This window comes from Rattus norvegicus, chromosome 12, assembly GCF_021556685.1.
Source record: "Rattus norvegicus strain SHRSP/BbbUtx chromosome 12, alternate assembly SHRSP_T2T, whole genome shotgun sequence".
NCBI classification, from domain to species: domain Eukaryota; kingdom Metazoa; phylum Chordata; class Mammalia; order Rodentia; family Muridae; genus Rattus; species Rattus norvegicus.
The window spans coordinates 45993040-46015834 of record NC_141545.1 but is presented as its reverse complement, the minus strand read 5'-3'; the positions used below and the strand labels follow the sequence as shown (position 1 = coordinate 46015834).

Below are 22795 nucleotides of genomic sequence, written 5' to 3'. Positions count from 1 at the left end.
CCATTTGATGGAACGGTGGTAATTTAATTGACCACTCCACTCTGAGGCACAGTGAAGATGCTTCCAGTCTCTGGCTAGGCAAAGTTAATTTTGCTACTACAGGGAGATAAAAAATATAACAAGAGGAAAAGGTGGAGGAAGAAGAGAGGAAGGAGAAGGGGGCAGAAAAAGAGTGGCTGTTGGAGCTGTTGATCTAGCGGTGAATCACTGTGGGGGTTCACTCCTCCATTCTGGGAGTTGGAGTGGCTGGGAGTGACCAGGTGTTCTACCTTCTATAGCACTGGCCACTAACCACGTGTGGCTTTTTAAAAGGTCTGAATGATATTAACTAGTGAGTGTTGTTGTTGTGTGCACACATGCATACCCATGTTCCCCGGGGAATGTGTTTGTGTGTGTGTATATGTGTGTATGTGTGTGTATGGGTGTATATGTGTGTATATATGCATGTGTATGTGTGTGTATATATGTGTTATGTGTATGTGTGTATGTATATGTGTTATGTATTGTGTGTTGATGTGTGTGTATATGTGTGTATGTATATGTGTGTATGTACATGTGTGTATATGTGTGTATTTGAATGTGTGTGTATGTGTGTATATGTGTGTATATGTGAATGTGTTTGTGTGTGTGTATGTGAATGTGTGTGTGTGTGTGTGTGTGTGTGTGTGTGTGTGTATGTCAGAGAACAAATCATGGGGATCCCAGTCATCGAACTCAGGCCATCAGGCTCGGTGGTGGCAGGTCCCTTTATCTTCTGAGCCATCGCTGGTGCTCTTTAAATGACGCCTGACGTAACCATTGAAGGGATTTTCTGTCTTATCTTAAAATTTGAGGTTAGTTGGCGTTTGAGCAGCTTTGAGAAACAGCACAGATTTAGGCAAATGAATGGCTCCACTCTCTGGAAGGCTCTCTCAGCGCCTTGTGGCTGGGTGGTGGCACGGGGGAGACGGAGGTGCACACCCATGTGGCCCTTGCTTCTGCTATTGCTGCTAGGACTCTTCTGGGACAAGATTTTAGTGTAGCTCAGGCTGGCCTGGAATTCCCCTGCCTCAGCATTTCTGTTCAGCCCCCGCTTCCTTCCTCTGTTTGAACATCCCTCATTCTCTCCCTGCGGATTGTCCTCCGCGTTCGCTGCCTCAGACCACCCTCGCTTTAAGCCCTGAGGCTCTACTCTGTCGTGGAGGAACCAGCCCTGTCTCCCATTAGACCTGCCAATTAAATCACAGCTATTCCTCAGCCTGAGTCTCTGAACAGTCAAAGTCGTGGAAAAGAGGGAGCCGTGAGAATCACACCCGGAGAGTCCTAGAGTCCCCACGCTCCGTATTTGAGCACGTCTGAGATCTGAGCATGAAGTCGCCCCAGTGGTACTGGATTGGGATCGGACGTCATAGCATTGTGTGGCTGGAGCTCTGGGCTAGGACTCTGGTGCATCCTGTGACTCAGTGGGTTCATCTGTGCGATGGTCCTGGCCTCGAGGCTGAGGCCCCTAGACCTTCTTGTGTTCTTCCCATCAAAAGTGGTATTTCAGCCAGGAGTGATGGCCCACACCTTTAACCCCAGTGCTTGGGAGGTAGAGGCAGGAGGATATCTGTGAGTTCGAGGTCAGCTTGAGGAGTTCCAGGACAGCCAGGGCTATGCAGAGGGATCCTGTCTCTAAAACTAAAACAAAACAACAACAAAACAAAAACCAAAGGAACAAAGTGGTATTCCTGAGGGCTCTTCTTCCCGGCATGCTTCTAGACCTTAGAGATGGCAGTGGATGAGACAGGGATGGAAAGGCCCAGTAAGATAGATCAGAAGGTAAAGGTGCTTGCTACCAAGTGTGACCATCTCGGATGATCTCTGGGACCTACAGGACAGAAGGAGAGAACAGATTCCTGCAAGTTGTCTTCTAGCTTGTCCATGTGTGCTCATACACACAGGACTTTGTTAACACACACACACACACACATGCACACACACAGACTCACACACACATATACACATACATACACACATATACATAGATATACACAGACATACATACACAGACACGCATACACACATACGTACACACACATACACATATACACATACAGACACACATACACACATACATACACACATATATACACACATATACATAGACATACACACACAGACCCAGACACACATGCACACATACACACACTCACACACATACATATATACACACACTCACATACACACATACACACATATACACACATACATACACACATACATACACACAGACATACACATATACACACATACATACACACAGACATACACACAGACACACACAGACACACATACAGACACGCATACACACATACACACACACACTCACACACATACACACATACATACACACATATACACACATATACACAGACATACACACACAGACATAGACACACATGCACACATATACACACTCACACACATACATATATACACACACTCACATACACACATACACATATATACACACAGACATACACATACATACACACACATATATACACACATACATACACACAGACACACACACACACATACCAGACATAGACACACAGATACATAGCAACACAGATACAGACAGATACACACACACACACACACACACACATATACCATAAGACAGGTGGAACCACAGATCCATTTTCTCACTACAGAACTCAAGAGCAAATGCAGAAATGAATGCACAACTAGAAGTGACATTTGTGGAGGGGGCTGAGGCAGGGGCATTTCAGTGAGGAGCGCCCATGAATGACAGCAGGTGCCAAGGAGCCCCTTGAGATAGGCACAGGACCGTAGACCCGGAAGCAGAGCCTCTTCCTTGGTTCTGAGGGTGAGAAGTCAGGCTCAGGGGCTAAGGCAGGTTGCCTTCTCCTGAGGTCTCTCTCCTTAGTTTGCAGATGGCCGCTGCTCTGTGTTTCCAAGGGGCCCTTACTCTGTGCCTTCCTAGTGTCTTTCTTCACAGGAGGACACTAACCATACTGAGTTAGGGCCCCATCCCTATGACTTCATCTAACTTTATCTGCTTAGGAATTTTTGTTTGTTTTTCATTCTTCCCTTCCTCCCTCTGTCCCTCCCTCCCTTCCTCCCTGCCTCCCTCCTCTCCTCCCTCCCTCCTCTCCTCCCTCCCTCCCTCCCTACCTCTCCCCTCCCCCTACCTCTCCTTCCCTCCTCCCATCCCTCCTCTCCTCATTCCTTTCCTACCTTCCCCTCCTTTCCTCTCTCCATTCTTCCCTCTTTTCTTCCTCGCTCTCTTTCTCTCTTCCTTACCCCCTTGACAGGGTCTTCATGTATTTCCATCTGGCCCTGAACTCACTGTGTAGTCAACAATGACCTTGAACTCCAGATTTCCCCTTGTCCCTACTTCCTCGGTTCTGGGAATAGGAGACATTTGGGTTCCAACCCTGGGCTTTGTTCTCACCAGCCCAGCACTTTACCCACTGAGCTACATTTCCCGCCCCTGTAAATGAGACCTTTCAGGACCCAGGATCCCATTACACTTACATTCTGAGATTCAGGGTGGGGGTAAGGACCTCATTATTTTTGGAAGGATAATTTGTTCCAAGCCTTGGGGGAGGCTTTGGGTGGGAAAGGGTTACACCTCGAGGGTCTCATTTGAGGACAGTTCCTACCCCTCTTCATACAGGGACAATCATTCTTTGCCCTGTCACCGTGACTCACAGACCTTTATGTGTGTCCAGACTCAGGGGTCCAGGGCAGAAGTCTTCTTCACAGACACATGCCCATGGTCACTCAGTTTTGAATGCTCACCTGGCTTTGCCCCCTATCCAGAAGCAAAAGCTCTTCTGGACAAAGGACAGAGGCAAGAGGAACCTCAGTAGGTCCCTGACAGACACAGGACACAGCCAACTGGAATATTCCTGTCTATTTCATTGGCTCCTTAAACAACCCTGGTAGAAGTTATTTGTACCAGCAAAGACCTGGGGACTCAGAGAGGTTAAGGCAGTTGATAAAGGTCACACAGCTAGTCAAGGGGTAAATGCACAGTACAGACAGTATTAGAATGGTTTCTCTAATTTACTAAATTACGGCGATGCCACATTGGTCGTTTCAACCTTTTAAAGGCCACGCTCCAGGGCAGCTTAGAACACTCACAAGGCTCAGCAGTCACCCTCTCTGCCCACTTCCGGGGCCCTTCATGAGCCCAAAGCAAGCAGCAGAACAGCACCTCTGCGTGCACTTGGCCCCACTCCCCTCCTGTGCTCCAGCCCTCGCAGCGGCCAGCCTGCTGCCCGTCTCCGAGGGCTTGCCCATTCTGGTTGTTTATATAAACTGGAATGTGTGGTCCTTGGTGTCTAGCTTCCTTCCCGAGAGCTCCGAGGTCCACTCCTGTGAAGGCTATGAGCTAGAACATCAGAAGACTGAAGCGTGTTTGATTGCTCAGACAGATTCCATTTGTCTTCTTTTGCCCGTTGATGCGCACTTGGGTTTTTTTTTCCCCTGCCCTTTGGTGGTTGTCATTTACTGTCAGTGTTCATGGATACTTCTTGTCTGAAGACTTACCCCCTCTCCCCTCCCCTTTTTGGCTCATGTCTATGTGGTAGAACTTCTGGGTTGCACAGAACTCCCATTCTACAGTCAAACCATGGGCAGTGTTTTCTGTAGCCACCATGCCCTGCAAGGTCTCACCAGTGATGCCTGTGGCTTCCCGGTCTCCTCATCCTCATCAGCTAGGGGCCATCCTCTTGTGTTTGAGCTTGGCCATTCCAGGGAGACTGAGGTTGTAGTTTGTTATCATTTGATTCATGGTTCCCCTTCACTAATTCTTTTAGTGTCTCTGTGTCTCTGTGTCTCTGTGTTTCTCTGTGTCTCTGTGTCTCTCTGTGTCCCTGTGTCTCTCTGTGTCTCTGTCTCTCTTTTTGTCTCTGTGTCTCTCTGTCTCTCTCTGTGTCTCTCTGTCTCTCTCTGTGTCTCTCTGTGTCTCTGTGTCTCTCTCTGTGTCTCTGTGTTTCTCTGTGTCTCTGTGTCTCTGTGTCTCTGTCTCTCTTTTTGTCTCTGTGTCTCTCTGTGTCTCTGTGTCTCTCTCTGTGTCTCTGTGTTTCTCTGTGTCTCTGTGTCTCTGTGTCTCTCTGTGTCTCTGTCTCTCTTTTTGTCTCTGTGTCTCTCTGTCTCTGTGTCTCTGTGTCTCTGTGTCTCTCTGTGTCTCTGTCTCTCTCTGTGTATCTCTGTGTCTCTCTGTGTCTCTCTGTGTCTCTGTCTCTCTCTGTGTCTCTCTGTGTCTCTGTGTCTCTGTCTCTCTTTTTGTCTCTGTCTCTCTGTCTCTGTGTCTCTGTCTCTCTATGTCTCTCAGTCTCTCTATGTCTCTGTCTCTCTCACGCACATGCACACTCACACACTCACACACACTCTAATACAAATACACACACAGCAGCAGTAGCAGCAGTAGCCCTGAACACAGCAAAATGTCTGACTGGCTAAGCAGAAGCCCCATCTTTGGTGAGTTCCTTGGTGGGTTTTTATATATCTTCTGGGGGAAACTGTCTCTTTCAGGCCCCTTACTCACTCTTCACCTCTCTGAAAAACCTCCTTTTCTAAGCCATAACTTTCTGATAGAAATGAAAACCTTTTGGCTGTGAAGCTTCAGGTCAGACTGGCCCTGGAAACACCTTCAGCATGGCCACTGCATTAAGGAGCATTGGCTTGCTGTCTGCCCCATGGAGTGCAGGGTGCACCTGGGGCGGAGAGCCTGTGGGGTGAGACCTTTCCTTCTGGGGTCTGGGGCTCACCTTGTCTCACTGCTTTTAGTAGTTAGCTGCTTGTGCTGAGGTCTGGGAAGATCATGGCCAGACTGTTTTCTTTCTTCATGCATCACGTGGTCCAACTATCTATGCCGTCACAGTCTGTCCTCTCTGAGTGTCCTCCTGGTGAGGGGGAAGATGGCAAAGTTCAGGGATAACTTCACATCTCGTCCATGTGGCTGCTCTGCCTGGGTAGGGATGTGACTCAGGATGTTTCCGCATTACTCTGTCAAGATGTCTGTCTCCCGCTTCCTTCTTGCCCATACTACTGTATTCGTTGTTTATATCCTGCAATCTTCTCCTTCTTTCATCCATCCCTCCATCTATCCATCCATCCACTCAGCTACTCAGCTATCATCCACCCATCCATTCATCTATCCACCCATCCACCCACTTATTCATTCATTCATTCACTCATCCATCCATCCATCTATCCATTGATCTATCCATCCACTTAGCTACTCACTCTCCATACATCTGTCCCCTCATCCATCCATCCACCCAGCCACCTACTCATTCATTTATCCATCCACTCAGCCATCTGTTCATTTATACATCCATCTATTCACCTGTCCATCTGTCTGTCCATCCATCCATCCATTCATCCATATATCCACTTATCCACCCATCTATCCATCCATATATCCATCCACTCAGCTACTCATCCATCCACCCACCCACACACCCATCCATTCATCCATCCCCATTTCCCCTCCCTCTTTCTGTTATTCCTTCATCTCTTTTCTCCCCTCTTCCTTCTTTTCTCGTTTTCTCTCTCACCTTGTTCCTCCCCCTCTCCCCCTCTCCATCTTCTCATTCATTGTATCTCCCTTTCTTCTCCTTCCCCTCCCCCTCTTTCCTCCTTCCCTCCTTTCTTCCACCTGTCTGTCTGACAGTTATCTGCACTCATCCTGCCCTCGTGGCTGTGGATTGGTAGCCACACCACTTCCGGCATCTCTGAGCTGCTAGTTGGAGCAGGACAAGGACACCGGTCTTGCTTGGGTTGGCGGGATGCGCACAGCTTTTTGCTCAGGGGCTTGCCCATGCCTTCTTCCCTTGCCAAGGATGGAGAGTTTTCTGGGCATTTCACATGAAGTCCAGCCTGGTTTCAATGCTCAGCTTCTTGCTTGGCTTTTTACATGGCTCTGTGGCCATTGGACTTAGCCAATAATGTACAGCCATGCTTGTGGCGGGAGACGGCACACAGGATTGTCTGGGCCAAGCTGGCTACCTCATAGGTCCTCTTGTCCAGGTGAGAAACTGAAGCCCAAAGAGGACATTTCCTTCCCGATGACTCAAGTTCCCATCTTTCTGTCCCTGATCGCTGTGACCTGGCATTAGTGCATACACCTTAAATCCCCACTGCTTGATACCCATGGGCTGTATTAATATTGGTTCCTTCTTCCTCATTATCCCAGCCCTGGGCAGGGGTGTTACTGGCTATAAGCTTCTGTAAGGGGGAATGCCCTGAAGGAACAATAAGTAGGACTGACTGCTGCCACAGGGGTGGCTGGGCAGGCAGACACAGTTGGCCTCCTGCAAAGAGAGAATGGCTTTTTTATGTGGCTCTCCAGGGTTGGCCTGGCCTTTTGCAAGTAAGCTTTGCGGCCACCACCAGAGGGCGCTCAGGTCCATGCTGGGCTGATGGGAGTGTGGGCAGGTGGATGGGAAGGCATTGAGAGACCAGCTCCGTGGGGGAAGGGAGACACTTCTAACCAGAGTATGAGGTGTGTTTTGTGCCACGGAGTGCCAAGCCAGGGGCTGAGAGATGCGGTCATGCCATCTGTAAGGTTTCTGTCCGTGGGGAGCCAGTAGTTAGGAGTGGGAGGCAGAGAATCGGAATGTAGCATGATATCCCTGGGCTTGTTCGGAACACTCACTTCAGCAGCACCTACTGTGTGCCAGGTAGCTCACATAAGCAGCAACTACTGTGTGCCAGGGAGCTCACTGAAGTAGTGCCTACTCTGTGCCAGGCGCCAAGCCAGTTGCCAAGGATGGAGCAATGAGATATCCAGTGTCACCTGCCCTCGAGGCCTGAGTTCTGCCAGAGAGATTACAAGTGTGGGGAAAACTGGAAAATATGACCATACAGACAAGACAAGGAAAAAGGAGAAGCTGCTAGTTCAGGCTGGTGGGGACACACCAGAACAGAGTTATCAAGACAGGGATCGAAGAGAGTGAGCAGAGGCGAGAACTCTGGGCTGTCAAAGGCGAGAAGGCTACCTTGGCTGAGGTGCATGGGAGAGCGGCTGTAGGGAGCCATGGTTGGGAGCTGGGGGTTAGGATACAGAGGGTGAGGTTGTCTCAGAGAGTTAGGAGAAGATGTTACAGATATGGCCACTTTTGAACTGGACCGTGGAGTATGTGTAGGAGTCCACATCAAGCAGGGGAGGCAGCAAAATAACAGGAAGGTGCAGTCCCTGGGGTGACCAGCCTCAGGGTGGTGGCACAGACACAGGTCTGGTTAAAGTTATGACGAGGCCTTGGGAGCCACTTCTGCTAGGTTCCCCTCGTCTTACTTGCTCCAGTGTCCCCCTCACGCAGAGAATGGTGGCAGGATGTCCTGCCTAAGGTAACCTCAATGGTTAAATGAGGGGACCCCTAAAGTCCTTGATTTTTGTCTCTGGGGTGCAGTTTGTGTGCTTAATCCTGAGTCTCGGTGACAGCTCCTGTGGCCGCTGATACTGTTAATATTCCCAGCCTCCTGATTGGTAAAGGGCGGGCTTTTAGACACCGGTGTTCTGTGAGACGCCCTCGTTAGCTCTCATCAAAGCTCAGTCAGCAAGGGGCCGGAGTCCTCCGGTCTTTAGTGCTTCTGTCTCATCTCTGTCCCAGTGTGAAGAATCTCACGGGAAATTGAATAACTTTACCTCCCAGTGATCTGTTTACAAGGAAGAGGGCCAGGAAAAAAAAAAGAGAGAATAAAAAAAAAATCACCCTTAAGACCCGCTTTTTTCTTTTCTGTTGCTTTATTCAGGACAAAGCTTTGCTCAGTAGGTTAGGCTGGCTTCTAGGTCAGCATCCTCCTGCCTCAGCCTCCTGAGTGCTGGGGTGGTTGGAGTATGCCCCCACACTACCAAGTCCTGGATTTATGTCAGCATTCAACCACCATAGTTGCTAAAGGCCCTCCCCTTACTTTTTCCTTTTACGTTAAAAACACACATTTTATAGCTATCTCCGTTGCTTTCACTTTTTATTGCTGTGATAAAACACCAGGACCAAAAGCAACCCGGGAGGGGAAAAGGTTTACCTTAGCTTATAGTTACACAGCGCAATTCATCATGGAGGGACGTTGGGACAGGAACTCAACAGGGTGGGAACCTGGGTACAGGAGCTGATGCAGAGGCCATGGACGCTGCAGACTGGCTTGCCCAGCTTGCTTTTCTACAGCACAGAACCACCAGCCCCGGATGGCCCCACCCACATGGGAAGGTGGGCTCTCCCTCAGCAGTTATCAATCAAGAAAATGTACCACAGGCTTGCCCATAGGTCAATCTCGTGGGGACATTTTCTCAATTGAGGTTCTTTCTTTCCAAATGCCTAGCTCCTGTCAAGTTGACATAAAACCGTCCGTCACGATGGCGTCTATGCAATAGTATTTGAAAGACGGTTAATATTGCTCCCAAGTCAATGTCACGTGATCCTGTGGTAGGAAGGCTGGCAGGAATGTTCTAGAAGACTAGGAAATGCCCAGTTACGTTCCAGCAGGCTTGGCCTCTTCTGGTATAAGTCGTGCTTGGGTTTGACGGCGCTCGGCTGTTGCCAGGCCAGCGCCATTTATACTGATCGTGTGGACGGCACAGACAGATCCATTTTCTCGTCTCCTCATTCTGCTTCCTTTGCAGAGCCAAGAAGAAGAGCAAACCCTTGAACCTCAAGATCCACAGTGGCGTGGGCAGCTGTGAGAACATCCCTGCCCAGCAGCGGTCTCCGCTCCTGTCCGAGCGCTCCCTGCGGTCCTTCTTTGTGGGCCACGGGCCCTTCCTGCCCTCCACCCCGCCCGTCCACACTGAAGCCAATTTCTCTGCAAGTAAGTCCCTGCTAGCGCCCTCGCGGCACCGGCTGGGGTCGCCAGATCCTGTGTGTACCCTCACTGTGCAGCCACACCACGACCCACCAGTTGCATGGTGTTTGTGCTAGCTATCCTGCTTCTGAATCTCACAGGTCAATGGGCATCCATTTCCTGCCACCTCCCTCCCACCTGCATAGCTCCTGGGTGTTTAGATGGTTGTGAAGGGGTTGGAGAATGGCTCTTGGAGATGACCGCCTGTCATCTACAGCCTCCGTATCTGTTCTTTGACTGGAGGGTGTGAAGGAATGACAGCTGAAAAACAAGTCAGGGACTTGAGAGGTGATACCCATCTTTTCTCTCTTTGCTCCTTACCACCTCTCAAGTGCTTGTCTTGGGGTTTCTCCATCCAAGCAGGGTCTGGGATGACATCATGCATGTTTTATCGACCGGGGATAACATATAACATATAGTATATAACTTTTGCACCTCCACCATTCATAGGCGTTCAAACCAGGTTAAGTGCAGCCTACGGTTTACAGTCGGTGTCCACTAATTGCTGCCAGAAACGTGGTGCTTGTGACTCTAGTAGAGACAGGAATTCGTGGTGGCTGAGGGCTGAGTTTCCAGAAAGCTCTGATCTTAGCCGGAAACACGATCTGTTAAACAGGTGCAGATGTGGGCAGAGGGGAACTGAAGTGAGCCCAGTTGCTCCTGCACCAGGAGACCATGTTGACTGATGGGACAGTCAGGGGATGTGGGATGCTGGCTTTCACAAGCACTGTCCCCTCCCCGTTCCTTAGCCTTGCCATGGGCTGCCTGCACCAATCCTACTGATCTGGTGGGCAGTAAGAGGAGTTGATTGAGCACCGGGACAGTCTCTGCCTCTGGTACATTGCAGATAGACCATTTCCACAGTGTAAATGGAGACACTAGAGAACTCCCTCAAGGTCACACAGCTACCTAGTGATTGAGCCAGAATTTGAATCTGGTTCCTCCTTTCCTCTCTCCCTCTTTTCTCCTCAGCCTCATTTTCCCCTTTCTACTTCCCCTATAGAGCTCTCTCTCTCTCTCTCTCTCTCTCTCTCTCTCTCTCTCTCTCTCTCTCTCTCTCTGTGTATGTGTATGTGTGTGTGTGTAGACAGGGTCTCACCATACAGCCCTGGCTGTCCTGGAACTTGCTGTGTAGACCAGGCTGGAACTCACAGAGATCTAATCCTGCTTCTGCCATTGCCCCCCTTTCCCCCCCTCACCCCACCCCAGCCTCCCAGGCATGGAACCCAGGTCCTTGGCCATGTTGGCCAGGAACTCTGCTACTGAGATAGAATGTCACTACCTCCTATCTTAGTCTTCTGGGTCGCCACAGTCCCAAGTCCGTGCACTGGATCCTTTCAAGATCCACACAGAATCCTGTGGGCTCTCGTCAGTGAGAAAATTTATTGTTTCCAACTCTGGGAAGGCCCAGTGATGCCTGACACACTCTATGTGCAGGGCCCCAGTGATGAACTTGGTTCAGTCCACAAACATGTATGGGTCTTGCTGCAGGGGGCATCTGGGGGGAGGTCTCCTCCAGAAGGATACATGCAGATACCAATAGGAGAATATTCTAGTATATGGTTTATCCTACACCTGGGCTGCTCAGCCCTACCTTGAGTCCACTAAGATGCCCCAGGACAGACGGACAGGTTAGCAGCCGAAGGCCAGTTAATTAATTTGTCAAGAGAAATCAGTGTCTAAGAAGCCAGAGACTGTGGTACGTGGGGTGCATGGTAATCATCGTGTCGCTTGGCGAGCGATGACAAGGGAAGGGGACCATGGCCCACAGATCAAACAACTAGAGCGGTAGGTTGAAGCTCCTGTCCTGGGAAGAAATGTGGACTCTGGAGGAGAGGGTTTGAATCTTAGCATTAAATACTGCAGTATATAAACGAGCTAAAAGTCCACTCTAATGGGCTAAGAGGTTCTTAGTTGAGCTTCACTTTACTTATCTGTAAAATGGGCCAATTATTCATTAACTTCCATACGCATAGTGTGGCTGGCCCCTTTGTACAGGGCCTGTACACAGTAGGTATTTAATCGTGATGCCTGTTTCTCTAGCGGCTCTGCCTCATGGTTAGTTATGGCTGTTGACTCACGGTCCCTCTGAATCGACGTCACTTGCCTGCAGCCCTAAGAGACTTGGAATTTACATTGGCATCAAACTGATGGTGGCCTCCTGCAGCCGTCTGTTGTTGGGCCTCAGTGTCCTCTGAGTGAATGTCACCATGACCCTTTCTGAACAGCTGACGGTGACTCTGATCTATGGTTCTGGCCAGAGCGAAGACATCTAATTGGCATCTTTGGGTGGTTTTTCTCACCCCACCACAGTCCTCCAAGTTCCCCTTTCCCCTGGTCTCCACCAAAGAGGGGGACAGGCCTGAATGCTCACCTGGAATCAGTGGCAGCAAAGACTGTTAAGAGACTGCTCGGAGATAAGCACGATGGTGCACATGCCTGTAATCTCAGCACTTAGGAGTCTAAGGCAGGAGGATACAGAGTTGAAGGCCAGCTTGGGCTACATAGCTATTTCTAGGCTAGCCTGGGCTACATAGCAAGTTGTAGGCTAGCCTGGGCTACATAGTTCTAGGCTAGCCTGGACTACATAGCAAGTTTCAGGCTAGCCCAGGTTACATAGTGAGTTCTTGGCTAGCCTGGGCTATAGACCAAGACCTAACAGGCAGTCCTTCAGAGAATGACTGCCCTTTGGATAATCCTGATGTTCGTACACAGAAGCTGTCATCTGACCTCCCAGGAAGAAACAAGACAACCTCTTGGGGAGTAAGTCTCATGGAGGGTGTGGTCTGCCCTTGAGCTTCCCTTCAAATGCAGCCCCACATTAGCCTGCATTCTGTTTCCCAGGCAGGAATTTTCTCTTTCTATCTGGGTCTCAGTTTCCCCAGCTATCTGCTAAGAGACTTGAAACAAGTACCCAGCTCATTTATAACATGCTGGGGTCAGAGAGAACTCAGATGCTGTGCGCTGGTTCTCGCTCTCTTGTCATGGTCCTCAGTTTCCCCAAGACTGCCTGACTGCTTCAGGGCTTTGTTCCTGCAGACTCATCCCAGAGAGTCCACTGGGCCCTGGGCATGGGGCCCACGGGTTTCCACTAGCCACTGCCTGTTCTGGTCCCAGTGGTAATGACCCCTGGGGATGCCGGGCAGAGCTGGCTGGAGTGGCAGGGCCTTAGGTCCCTGGGTTCCCAGCCTCTTAGGGATACAAAGAGTCCTTACTTGACAAGCGCTTTCCCTACTCCTTTGATGTCAGGGTGGCCAGCAGGACAAAGGAGGGCACGAGAGTTTTGACTGGTGGAGTAAGGTTTGCCGACCGATCGTGTTCATGGGTGGGCTCACATATGACAAAATGCAAGACGTCATTCTCCCATGCCTCAGCATGCTACGGGGTTATGCCCTGGTACGTCCACTGTGAGTTGAGCATAGCAGGAGTTGAAAGGTATCAGACAGAGCAAATGTACCGAGTCCCACAGCTTAGTAGCTGGAGTTGACCCCAGACCTGTCTCCGGGAATCTCATCTTCAAGGATGCTACACCCAGCATGTCTTAATGTGCTAGAACACACCCAGTAGCCTGAAGAGGACAAACTCTTTGATGAAAGGTGTAAGTTAGCTTATGTTTTCTGTTGGGTCTCCTTCCTGTGAATGAAAACACAGAGGCTGTGCGAACGTGTTTTCCCACATTGTCCTCTGACTAGACCTGTGAAGCTTCACATGTCGGGGACAGCCTGTGTCCTTCCTGTGTTGCTCAGGCATGTCCGACTGGGACTCCTCCACACACCTGTCGTCTCAGTCAGGGGTTGAATCCATTCACAAAACATCATGACCAAGAAGCAAGTTGGGGAGGAAAGGGTTTATTCAGCTTACACTTCCACATGGCTATTCACCACCAAAGGAAGTCAGGACTGGAACTCAAGCTGGTCAGGAGGCAGGAGCTGATGCAGAGGCCATGGAGGGGTGCTGCTTACTGGCTTGCTTCCCCTGGCTTGCTCAGCTTGCTTCTTTATAGAACCCAGGACCACCTGCCCAGGGATGGCACCACCCACAATGGGCTGGCTCCACCCACAATGGGCTGGCCCCACCCACAATGGGCAGGGCCCTCTCCCTTTGACCACTAATTGGGAAAATGCCTTACAGCTGGATCTCATGGAGGCGTTTCCTCAAGGGAGACTCCTTTCTCTGTGAGAACTCCAGCTTGGGTCAAGTTGGCACACAAAACCAGCCAGGACACCCACTTTTAGCCAAGCAAGCCATGAATGTGTGGCTCTTTGTAGAACTGCCTTAGAGGAGATTATTCTAAATATCCCTAAAACTCTATTTCAAAATGGGTGTGTTTCACCTACTGGGATGTAGGCAAGGTAGGGTCAGGGCTGGTACTTAGAGCTCTGTGTCTCAGTGAGGGGAATTTAGGGAGCTGTTTGTGGGATGGGGTGATTTGAAACTGTGACGGCGGCGATAAAACCAACAGCCATTGTCATTCACTGTGCAGCGACATTGTCACCGGCCTTCCCAAAAGCCCTCCCCCCATTTCATTCATGTGTCATGACCTTCTAGAATGCTGAGACTTTTATCATCCCCTCCTCAGGGGTAAGGAAACGAGGCTGAGGTTGAGAAATGGGTCAAAGGTCTTAAGGCCATGAAAACAGGGAGGCACCAAACCATTCTGCAAGGCGACCTTCCTTACCCTCCTGCTTCCGTTTTTTTTTCTGGTTTGGAGAACTACGAGGTGGTTTTGTGGAAGATGTTAGCATGCATCCCTGTGTGTTACTCCGCCCCCACCCCTGGGCTCTACTGTTAATATTCACCTCATCGGTGGGCCCAGGCAGTGGTGACCCCCAATGGGGGCTCCTGGCAGCTTCTGTGACTCACTTGTCCTGAGTATCTTCCATTGAAGCTGAGGTGTGCTCTAACACTCCAAAAGAGCTCTGAGGGGGTTCGATGTTAGCTGCCTGTGGCCCTCCCAGCCTTATAGGGCAACAAGGGGCTATAACTCTTATGACTTCCCTACCATGGTCATCATGGCAGTCGCTGGAGTCATTCTCCTTCAGTTGATGCCTTGGAAGATGCTATACCCTCTCTGGGATGTGCCTCCAGCATCTGTGGGCATCCCTTCTCAACACAGTCCCTATCCCTTGTCCTGGAAACAAGCAGTGGAGTTGACCACCAGCCAAGAACTCGACCTTGTGCATACCTAGAAGCTGAGTCAGATCCTGATGTGACAGGGGACAGCAGTAGCAGGTGGCAGTAAAGGTGATGAAGCTGAATGGCCGGCCATATTCCCACAAAGGCAACTGCTGGGGTTATAAAGATACCCAGGATGGGGCTGATTATATAATGGGGTTTAATGAGGCCTGAAGTCAATGCTCATTACCCCTGGAAGAGGGGGAGGAGGCATGCGCATCGCTGTAGAAGTTGGCAGCCTGAACCACAGGTCCATCTTACAACCAGGACCGATCCTACTGTAGGGAGACCCTGGCTCAGGGGAGGCAACTCCAATAGGGAATATAGATACCATAGGGCTGACCCAAAGGCTTTTGCTCACTGGGAACCATTAAGTGGTGGTGCTGATGTTGGTGCCTGGGTCCTGTCCCAGTGCTGGCCTATCAGACCCAGGAGTTGTTTGGCATCTAAACCTAACTTAAGAGTTCCAGGCTCTGGGGCTTCTATGTGTGCATTCTCTGGTCCATTCCAGAAGGTCTGCTTTGTAGGCATGAAAGGTTATCGGCTCCGGGATAAAATGCTATGCAGGTGCCGTCACATAGAGCAGTGCTTGCTGCAGCTACCGCTCGCTCCACTCTGTCTCTAGGGAGCCACATAGAAGACTCGTGTGTGTGTGTGTGTGTGTGTCTGTCTCTGTCTCTCTGTCTCTGTCTCTCTGTCTCTGTCTCTCTGTGTCTTTCTCTCCTCTCTCTGTCTCTGTCTTTGTGTCTCTGTGTCTTTGTGTCTCTGTCTCTGTCTGTCTCTCTTTGTATCTCTGTGTCTCTCTGTCCTCTCTCTGTCTCTCTCTGTCTCTGTGTTTCTCTCTCCTCTCTGTCTCTCTCTGTCTCTCTCTCTGTCTCTATCTCCCTCAGTGTCTCTCTCTGTCTCTGTCTGTCTCTGTCTCTATCTCCCCCAGTGACTCTCCTTGCCTCTCTCTCTCTCTCCCCCAGTGCCTCTCCTTGCCCCCCTCTCTGTCTGTCTCTATCTCTCCCAGTGCCTCTCCTTGCCCCTCTCTCTCTCTCTCTATCTCCCTCAGTGCCTCTCCTTGCCCCCTTTCTGTTTCTCTCTGTCTCTATCTCCCCCAGTGCCCCTCCTTGCCCCTCTCTCTCTCTCTCTCTCTCTCTCTCTCTCTCTCTCTCTCTCTCTCTCTCTCCCCCCGTGCCTCTCCTTGCCCCCCTCTCTCTGTCTCTATCTCCCCCAGTGCCTCTCCTTGCCTCTGTCTGTATCTTTCTCTCTGTGGTCAGTTTAACCTCAGTGATGGCCAGGGCTTTTATCTTCACAGTGTGTCTTAGATTGCCCCCACCATCAAGAACCACACATAGGCATGAGGTAGAATTATAAATGTTTGCAGGGTGGGGGGTGGCGGCTCACATCTGTTACCTCTATACTCACGGGCAGAGGCAGGAGGATCCAGAGTTTGAGACCAGTCTAACTTCCTTGGCCAGACTCTCCCCAGAACACACAGACACATATAAAGTCTTTCTGTTTCCCCTACCCATCACCCACTGAATGAGGGGGAAACCAGGGAAGAGGTAATGAAACCCCAGCCTGAGTTTTCACAAACCCTACCCCTACCCAGCAGGTTCAGCAGATCAGAATACCTGGGCGCTTTACGTTTTGAAATGCTGTCCTCTCTACTTACCAGTATCTGTGGGCTGAGTTGGCAAATTCAACTGAGGATAAAAGTACTTAAAGTCATCAATTGATCTGCCCTGAGCAGGCCCACCTTTTGCTTGTCATTTCTTTTCTTAAACTCCACTGTGTTATGTCTCTTTCACACACTTGGATGCTGTACTCCGTGGTATTGTAAGCATCTAGAGCTAATGGGACATCTACGGGAAGGTGTACGCAGACCCTGGGCAAGCATTAGCAGTTTTGGTAGCCACAGATTTTAATTCCCTGGCATGGATCCTCTGTGAATATCGAGGAAGAAGTTGAACTTCCAACACACGAAATGTCTCTGGGGAAATGCTGAGAGCTTCTCTGAACCCCTTCAGGTCCATCCATCTTCATTTCTTTGTATTTGTCCCCTCCTCCCTCTCCCTTTCATGTTCACAGACTGTTGGAGGCTAGGCAGAATGGTTTCTTGCCTCTCACATAGCCATGCAGGACTTCCCAGTGCAGTAACCTTAACTCTGCATGGGTCTTTTCAACCAGCTGCACCCCACTGTCAGCAATTGTCCCAACTCTTGTCTCCCTCACTGTTTCCTGCGGGTGTAGTATCCAATCCAGGGTGACCTATTGCATTGACCTAGGAGTCTCTCACCAATCTTTGCTGTTTATGACCCTGATGTCTCTACACATGGGCACAGTGGGGCTTCACAGTGTCCCTCAGTGGGGTCTGTGCTGAGGCCCTCGGCTGTCTGTAAGAGAGAGAGAATACCTGAAGGGGTAGTTGTATGCCCAGCCTGAGGCACTGTAGATCTCTGTAGGAATCCCCACGGGACCACGCTAGTCTGATGACCCAGGGTTCAATCTCTAGAACCCACAACTTGTGAGGGACCTGCCTGCCACAGGGTATCCTCTAACACCAACAGTGCAGGGTGGCACATGCATGCCCAACCCTTTGACACCTGTCCCCCCCCCAAACGAACAAAAATGTAATAGGAAAAAATTAAAACAAAATCCCAGGAGGGGCCAGCGAGATGGCTTGGTGGGTAAAAAGCACTTGCCACACAAGCCTGATGACCCAAGTTTGATCCCTGGAACCCACACAAAAGCTGGATGTGGTGGCGGCCATCTGCAATCCCAGCATCCCTTTTTTAAGATGGGAACTTGAGACCTGAGATTTGCCCAGAAACTCATGGGTCAGCTGGCCCAGAGTGCAACGTGACAGAAACAAAAGACCCTGTCCCCAAAAGGTGGAAAGAGAGTTAAATTCTCTAAAGAGAGTTATCCCCTGACCATGTGCTCCTGGCTATCTGCACTCAACCATCATCCAGAGCCTTTCAAAATAAATAAACAAATATTCTGGCCACTGATGATAAAGTTATTTCAAACCAGTGTGAGCAGGCACATTGTAAATGCAGGCCTGCAAACTGCATTTGAACTGTGGGTGACTCTGGGTTTTGTTTTGTTTTGTCTTTCTAAGCCTGTGTTCAATTATTGTCTACATCATGAATCGCCAAGTCCAATTCCTCAATTTGAGGAAACTGAGGCCGGAAGGTAGAACTAAGGCCAGACAGTAGGAAGGACTGCCCAGGACGACTGGGTTGAGGCTGAATATTCTTCCATGGAGGTTGACCAGCATCTGTGTCTACCGTCACTCAAAATATTTAGCTGTGAGGCAGTAGGAATTCACCAAAGATGGGGCTTCTGCTTAGCCAGTCAGACATTTTGCTGTGTTCAGGCTACTGCTGCTACTGCTGCTACTGCTGCCGTGTGTGTATATGTGTGCGAGTGTGTGTGAGTGTGTGAGTGTGCATGTGCGTGAGAGACAGAGACACAGAGAGAGACAGAGAGACACAGAGAGAGACAGAGACACAGAGAGAGACAGAGAGAGACAGAGACACAGAGAGAGACAGAGAGACAGAGAGAGACAGAGACACAGAGAGAGACAGAGAGACAGAGACACAGAGAGAGACAGAGAGACAGAGAGAGACAGAGAGACACAGAGACACACAGAGAGACAGAGAGAGACAGAGAGACAGAGAGACACTGAGAGAGATAGAGACACAGAGACACACAGAGAGACAGAGAGAGACACAGAGACACAGAGAGACAGAGACAGAGAGACACAGAGACACACAGAGAGATAGAGACACAGAGAGAGACAGAGAGAGAGAGAGAGACAGAGAGAGAGAGAACATCCCCTGCAAGGCCTCTCCCTCGTTCTTATTAACTCTTTTCCCCTTACCTTGTCTGCCCACAAACTTTGCGATCCTTGCCTCCGCACAGTTTGGGCTCAGCATGAAACTGACATCCTCAGACCTTTTGTTATGATTACTCCCACCAGGAACTGTAGCAACCAAAATTGGTTGGTAAGTGGCTGCTGCTAGGAGGCAAGGGTGTCATTTGTGTCTATTGGATGAGTTCTTCCTGGTTCTGGTTCAACTGCAGGCTGCCAGAGTGGGCAATCCTACCCCTGCTATCATGGCCTAGTGTCTGTCACCACCTTGGTCCCAGTGATCTCCCCGGTTACTGGGGAAGGGGCTACTTAGACACGACTCAGTTTATAAGTAATCACACAGATCTTGGACTCTGTGATGCATCCCAGTCATTCACAAGCCTTCTCCACGTCCACAATTGGAGAGCAATGGGACAGATTCCAGGAGAGACTTGTGTCTGCACAGTGCATGATAGGACAGAGCCAAGGCTGGAGACTATGAGGCCTTAAAGCTCCACGTTTTGTGGGCTTTCTGTACTCTGGGCTGTCTGTCTGTCCGTCTGTCTGTCTCTGTTTCTGTCTGCCTCTCTGTGTATGTTGCGCACGGGCACTGTGCATGTGTGTACATTTGCGGAGCTATGGAGGCCATATGGGTATGGAGGGGAAGACAACCTTGATGGCTGCTCCTCGATCATCCTGCATCTTTTGATTTGAGGCAGGGTCTTTCGTTCACCTGGGTCCTTACCACACAGGACAGGCCGGAGGATGCACTCCCAAGGATCTGCTTGGTTCCTCTTCCTACTTCACCAGCACTGGGATCCTAAGTGAGCACCACTGTGCCCATGCCCAGGTTTTCTCTTTTCCATAGGTTTTGGGGATCTGAACTCAGGTCATCCTCTGCCTCTTCAGTGCTGGGGCTGAAGTTGTGGCACCCAACTTATACAGAATTTTGCTTTGGTTTTGAAGAAGAAGAAGAAGAGGAGGAGGAAGAGGAGGAGGAAGAGGAGGAAGAGAAGGAGGAGAGGGAGAAGGAGAAGGAGGAGAAGGAGAAGGAGAAGGAGAAGAAGAATGGAATTTGGATATAGAAAAACCCAGGAAGCAGAACCACAGGGGTTCTAGCATCCAAGGGTCACCAAGGAGTCCTAGCCACTATCAGGATCCAGAAGGAGTGCTAGACTCTGTATCCACGGTCTCTGCAGGGGCACTCCCTCTTGACACCTAGAAGAACAGAATAGTTTGCCTCCAACCACCTCAGAAGATATAATTCCGGTGCCCTCCAGTTTGTGGCGTGGCCTGTGGCAGCCCCTGAAGACTGTAAAAAAAAAAAAAAGCAGCTACTTCACCCCCAGTGACCAGGATAAGGAGCAAGCATTCCAGGGGCATGCAGCCGGCTGGGGAGCCAGTGTGGCACCACTGGGAGAGTGACTTAGTAGCTCTTCTCAGCTGTGAAATTGATCAGTAGTCATTAAGTTCCAGTGATCGCCTCCCACATGGCCCCCTAGTGACCATAAAGAGTTAAATGTGGCTTCTCAAAATGCCCCTTGGCTCTCTGGGCAGCAGTTTGCTGGGGAAGGTAGGGAGGGCTTCTGGCAGAGGAGGGGTTGCAGTCAGTCAGTCATAGTCTTTGCTGCCTGGCTTTGGACACGCAGTGTCTGTCAGGCCAAGGAAACAGACTCCTTGGATTAGGCTGTTTTTCCCAGCTACATAGCTTGAAGCTAACCTGGGCTGCATAAGACTCTCTCAAAATACAGGGTTCTCTAGAACTTTAGCTCCATCTTGCTAACACGTTTTCCAAATTACTCGTAAGTGCCTAATTTGAAAAGGCTTCCTGTCAGGTGGGCTAGGATGCTGTGTGAGTGGTAAATGCATTCACCCCCCCCCCAGCCCCACCATGATGTGATACTGGGTGGGTTAGGCAATCTCCCTGAGACTCAGAGGCTCCCTCGGAATGAAGGTCTTTGTACTTTCAGAACCATGAAGGTTGACCTCAACAGCACAGAGGTCAAGGAGTATGATTCTTCTGTGGAAATCTCCTGTGGCTGAGGCCAGAGGTGTCGGATCCCTGGGGCTGGAGTTACGGACAGTTGTAAAGGGGTCCTTCGAAAGTCAGCTCTCTCCTTGCATACGGATCCCGGGAAACAGACCTTGGGTCTTCAGGCTTGTCTGCAGATGCCTTTACCCACTGAGTTGTATCACTGGTCTATATAGAAACACTTTAATACCATACTCCCAACAATCTGGTGGGCAAACTCCAAGGGCCAGTCACCTGTTGAGGTGAATAACGTTTTATTTGAAGCAGGTCTGAGACTTGGGTGAGGGGATCACCTATCTGTGCAAATGCACAGATGCAAATGTCGTTTGAGACTGGGTTCTCTGAGTTTTCTTTGTTTAGACATCTACCCCCTGGTTATACAAGATTTGGTATTAGGAGGAGCTGAATGGAGGGGTGTTAGAAAACTAACTCTCTCTCTCTCTCTCTCTCTCTCTCTCTCTCTCTCTCTCTCTCTCTCTCTCTCTCATCGCACCATCGAGAAGACAGTGAGTCCATGGGTTCTGTTTGTTGCAGTTTGAGATGATATTTAAGTTCTAGGTCGCCTGTCTTTTAGATTGCTCACAGTCTTAATCACTTCATAACCATCTGTCTCCTCTCATTACACAGTGTTTCCTTCCTACAGTGCTTTGTGGCGCCCCCCTCCCCCCCCCCCCGCAAGGGGCATGCGTTAAAGGCTTCACCCTCAAGGTGGCGCTGTTGGGAGTTAGTGGAACCTCTGAGAGGCGGAGCCTAGTGGGAAGTCTTTAGGCTGCCATATGGGGCAGGGGTGGGGCTGGTGGGGCCAGGGGCAGGTATGGGTCGGGTGAGGGGTATGTTTCTTGATGGAACCACAGGCTCTTCTTTGATTATCAGTTGTCTTAAGGCTGGTTTGTGGTACTTTCCTTGTTATAATAGCACAAGGACTACTAATCGATAATCGATCCATCACTAATGGATCCTTCGTCCAGAAGTCCCTGGGTGAGGTGGGGCGGGGCGGGGTGGGACAGAGCTGCTGTCTCCGTTACTCTTCTCATTGCTCTGACAAAATGCCTGAAAGGGAGGGCTTTACTTTGGCTCACCGTCTGAAGACACACATTCTTTTGTGGTAGGCAGAAGCACGGGGCTGCTGTCATATTGCGCCCTCCGGCAGTCAGGGAGCAGAGAGGAAGAAGGCTGCTCCTCGTCTCATGTGAACATTTAGGGTGACTTTGCATGCTTTAATGTCCTCAGTCTACAAACTGAACGAACACGACCAGTGATTTGAAATCCCTTCAAGCAGACGGTCGGGAGTGTAAGGAGGAGTCAGAAATGGGAGGAGCCAAGAGCCTAGAGTCTGACATGAGATGGGAGGGGCATCATGGGGTGCCACAGTGATGTCAGGAACGAGAGATACATCTCATCAATCCGGCCCCTTTTTCCAGTAGCCGAGAAACAAGGGCAGATTTTGGACAGTGAAATACACTCAAATGATGCTGGGACTCTCGGAAGAGCTGGGCAGGAGCTGTCTTCCAACTGAAGACAGAAGGATGACCCTTCCCTTCCGGGAGGTTCTGTGACCTGCATCTTACAGGGCTCAATATGAATTCAAGGCTGTTGAAGAATGCTCTTGATAGATTCCTAGTCATAGTTCCCTCTCTAATTGGAGACAGAAGTCAAAGGGTACTAACAGCTAAAAATAAACAATTTTTCTTAGTTCCAGTAGATATCTGACCCTTTCATGACTCCCTTTTCATTAATAACCTTTCTTATTGTATGTGCCAGCGAGCCTTCCTGTAACCATGACAACACACAGGTGAGGGGTTACCTTGGGAGTGAAAGGGTTATTCCTCCTACTCATGGCTTTAGAGGTATCGATGTGGCCAGCAGTCCTTGGGCTGTACTGAGGCAAAGCATCAAGGGAG

The 22795-nt window shown here is 50.0% G+C and overlaps 1 protein-coding gene across 1 annotated transcript in view; it reads left to right on the top strand.

Moving 5' to 3' along the window:
- Positions 1-22795, top strand: part of Ksr2 (kinase suppressor of ras 2) — a 379931-nt gene that overhangs the window by 213275 nt on the left and 143861 nt on the right. Inside the window, exon 5 of the mRNA NM_001447263.1 lies at positions 9626-9810. Within this exon, the coding sequence (NP_001434192.1) occupies positions 9626-9810 (185 nt within the window). The remainder of the gene's footprint in view (positions 1-9625; positions 9811-22795) is intronic.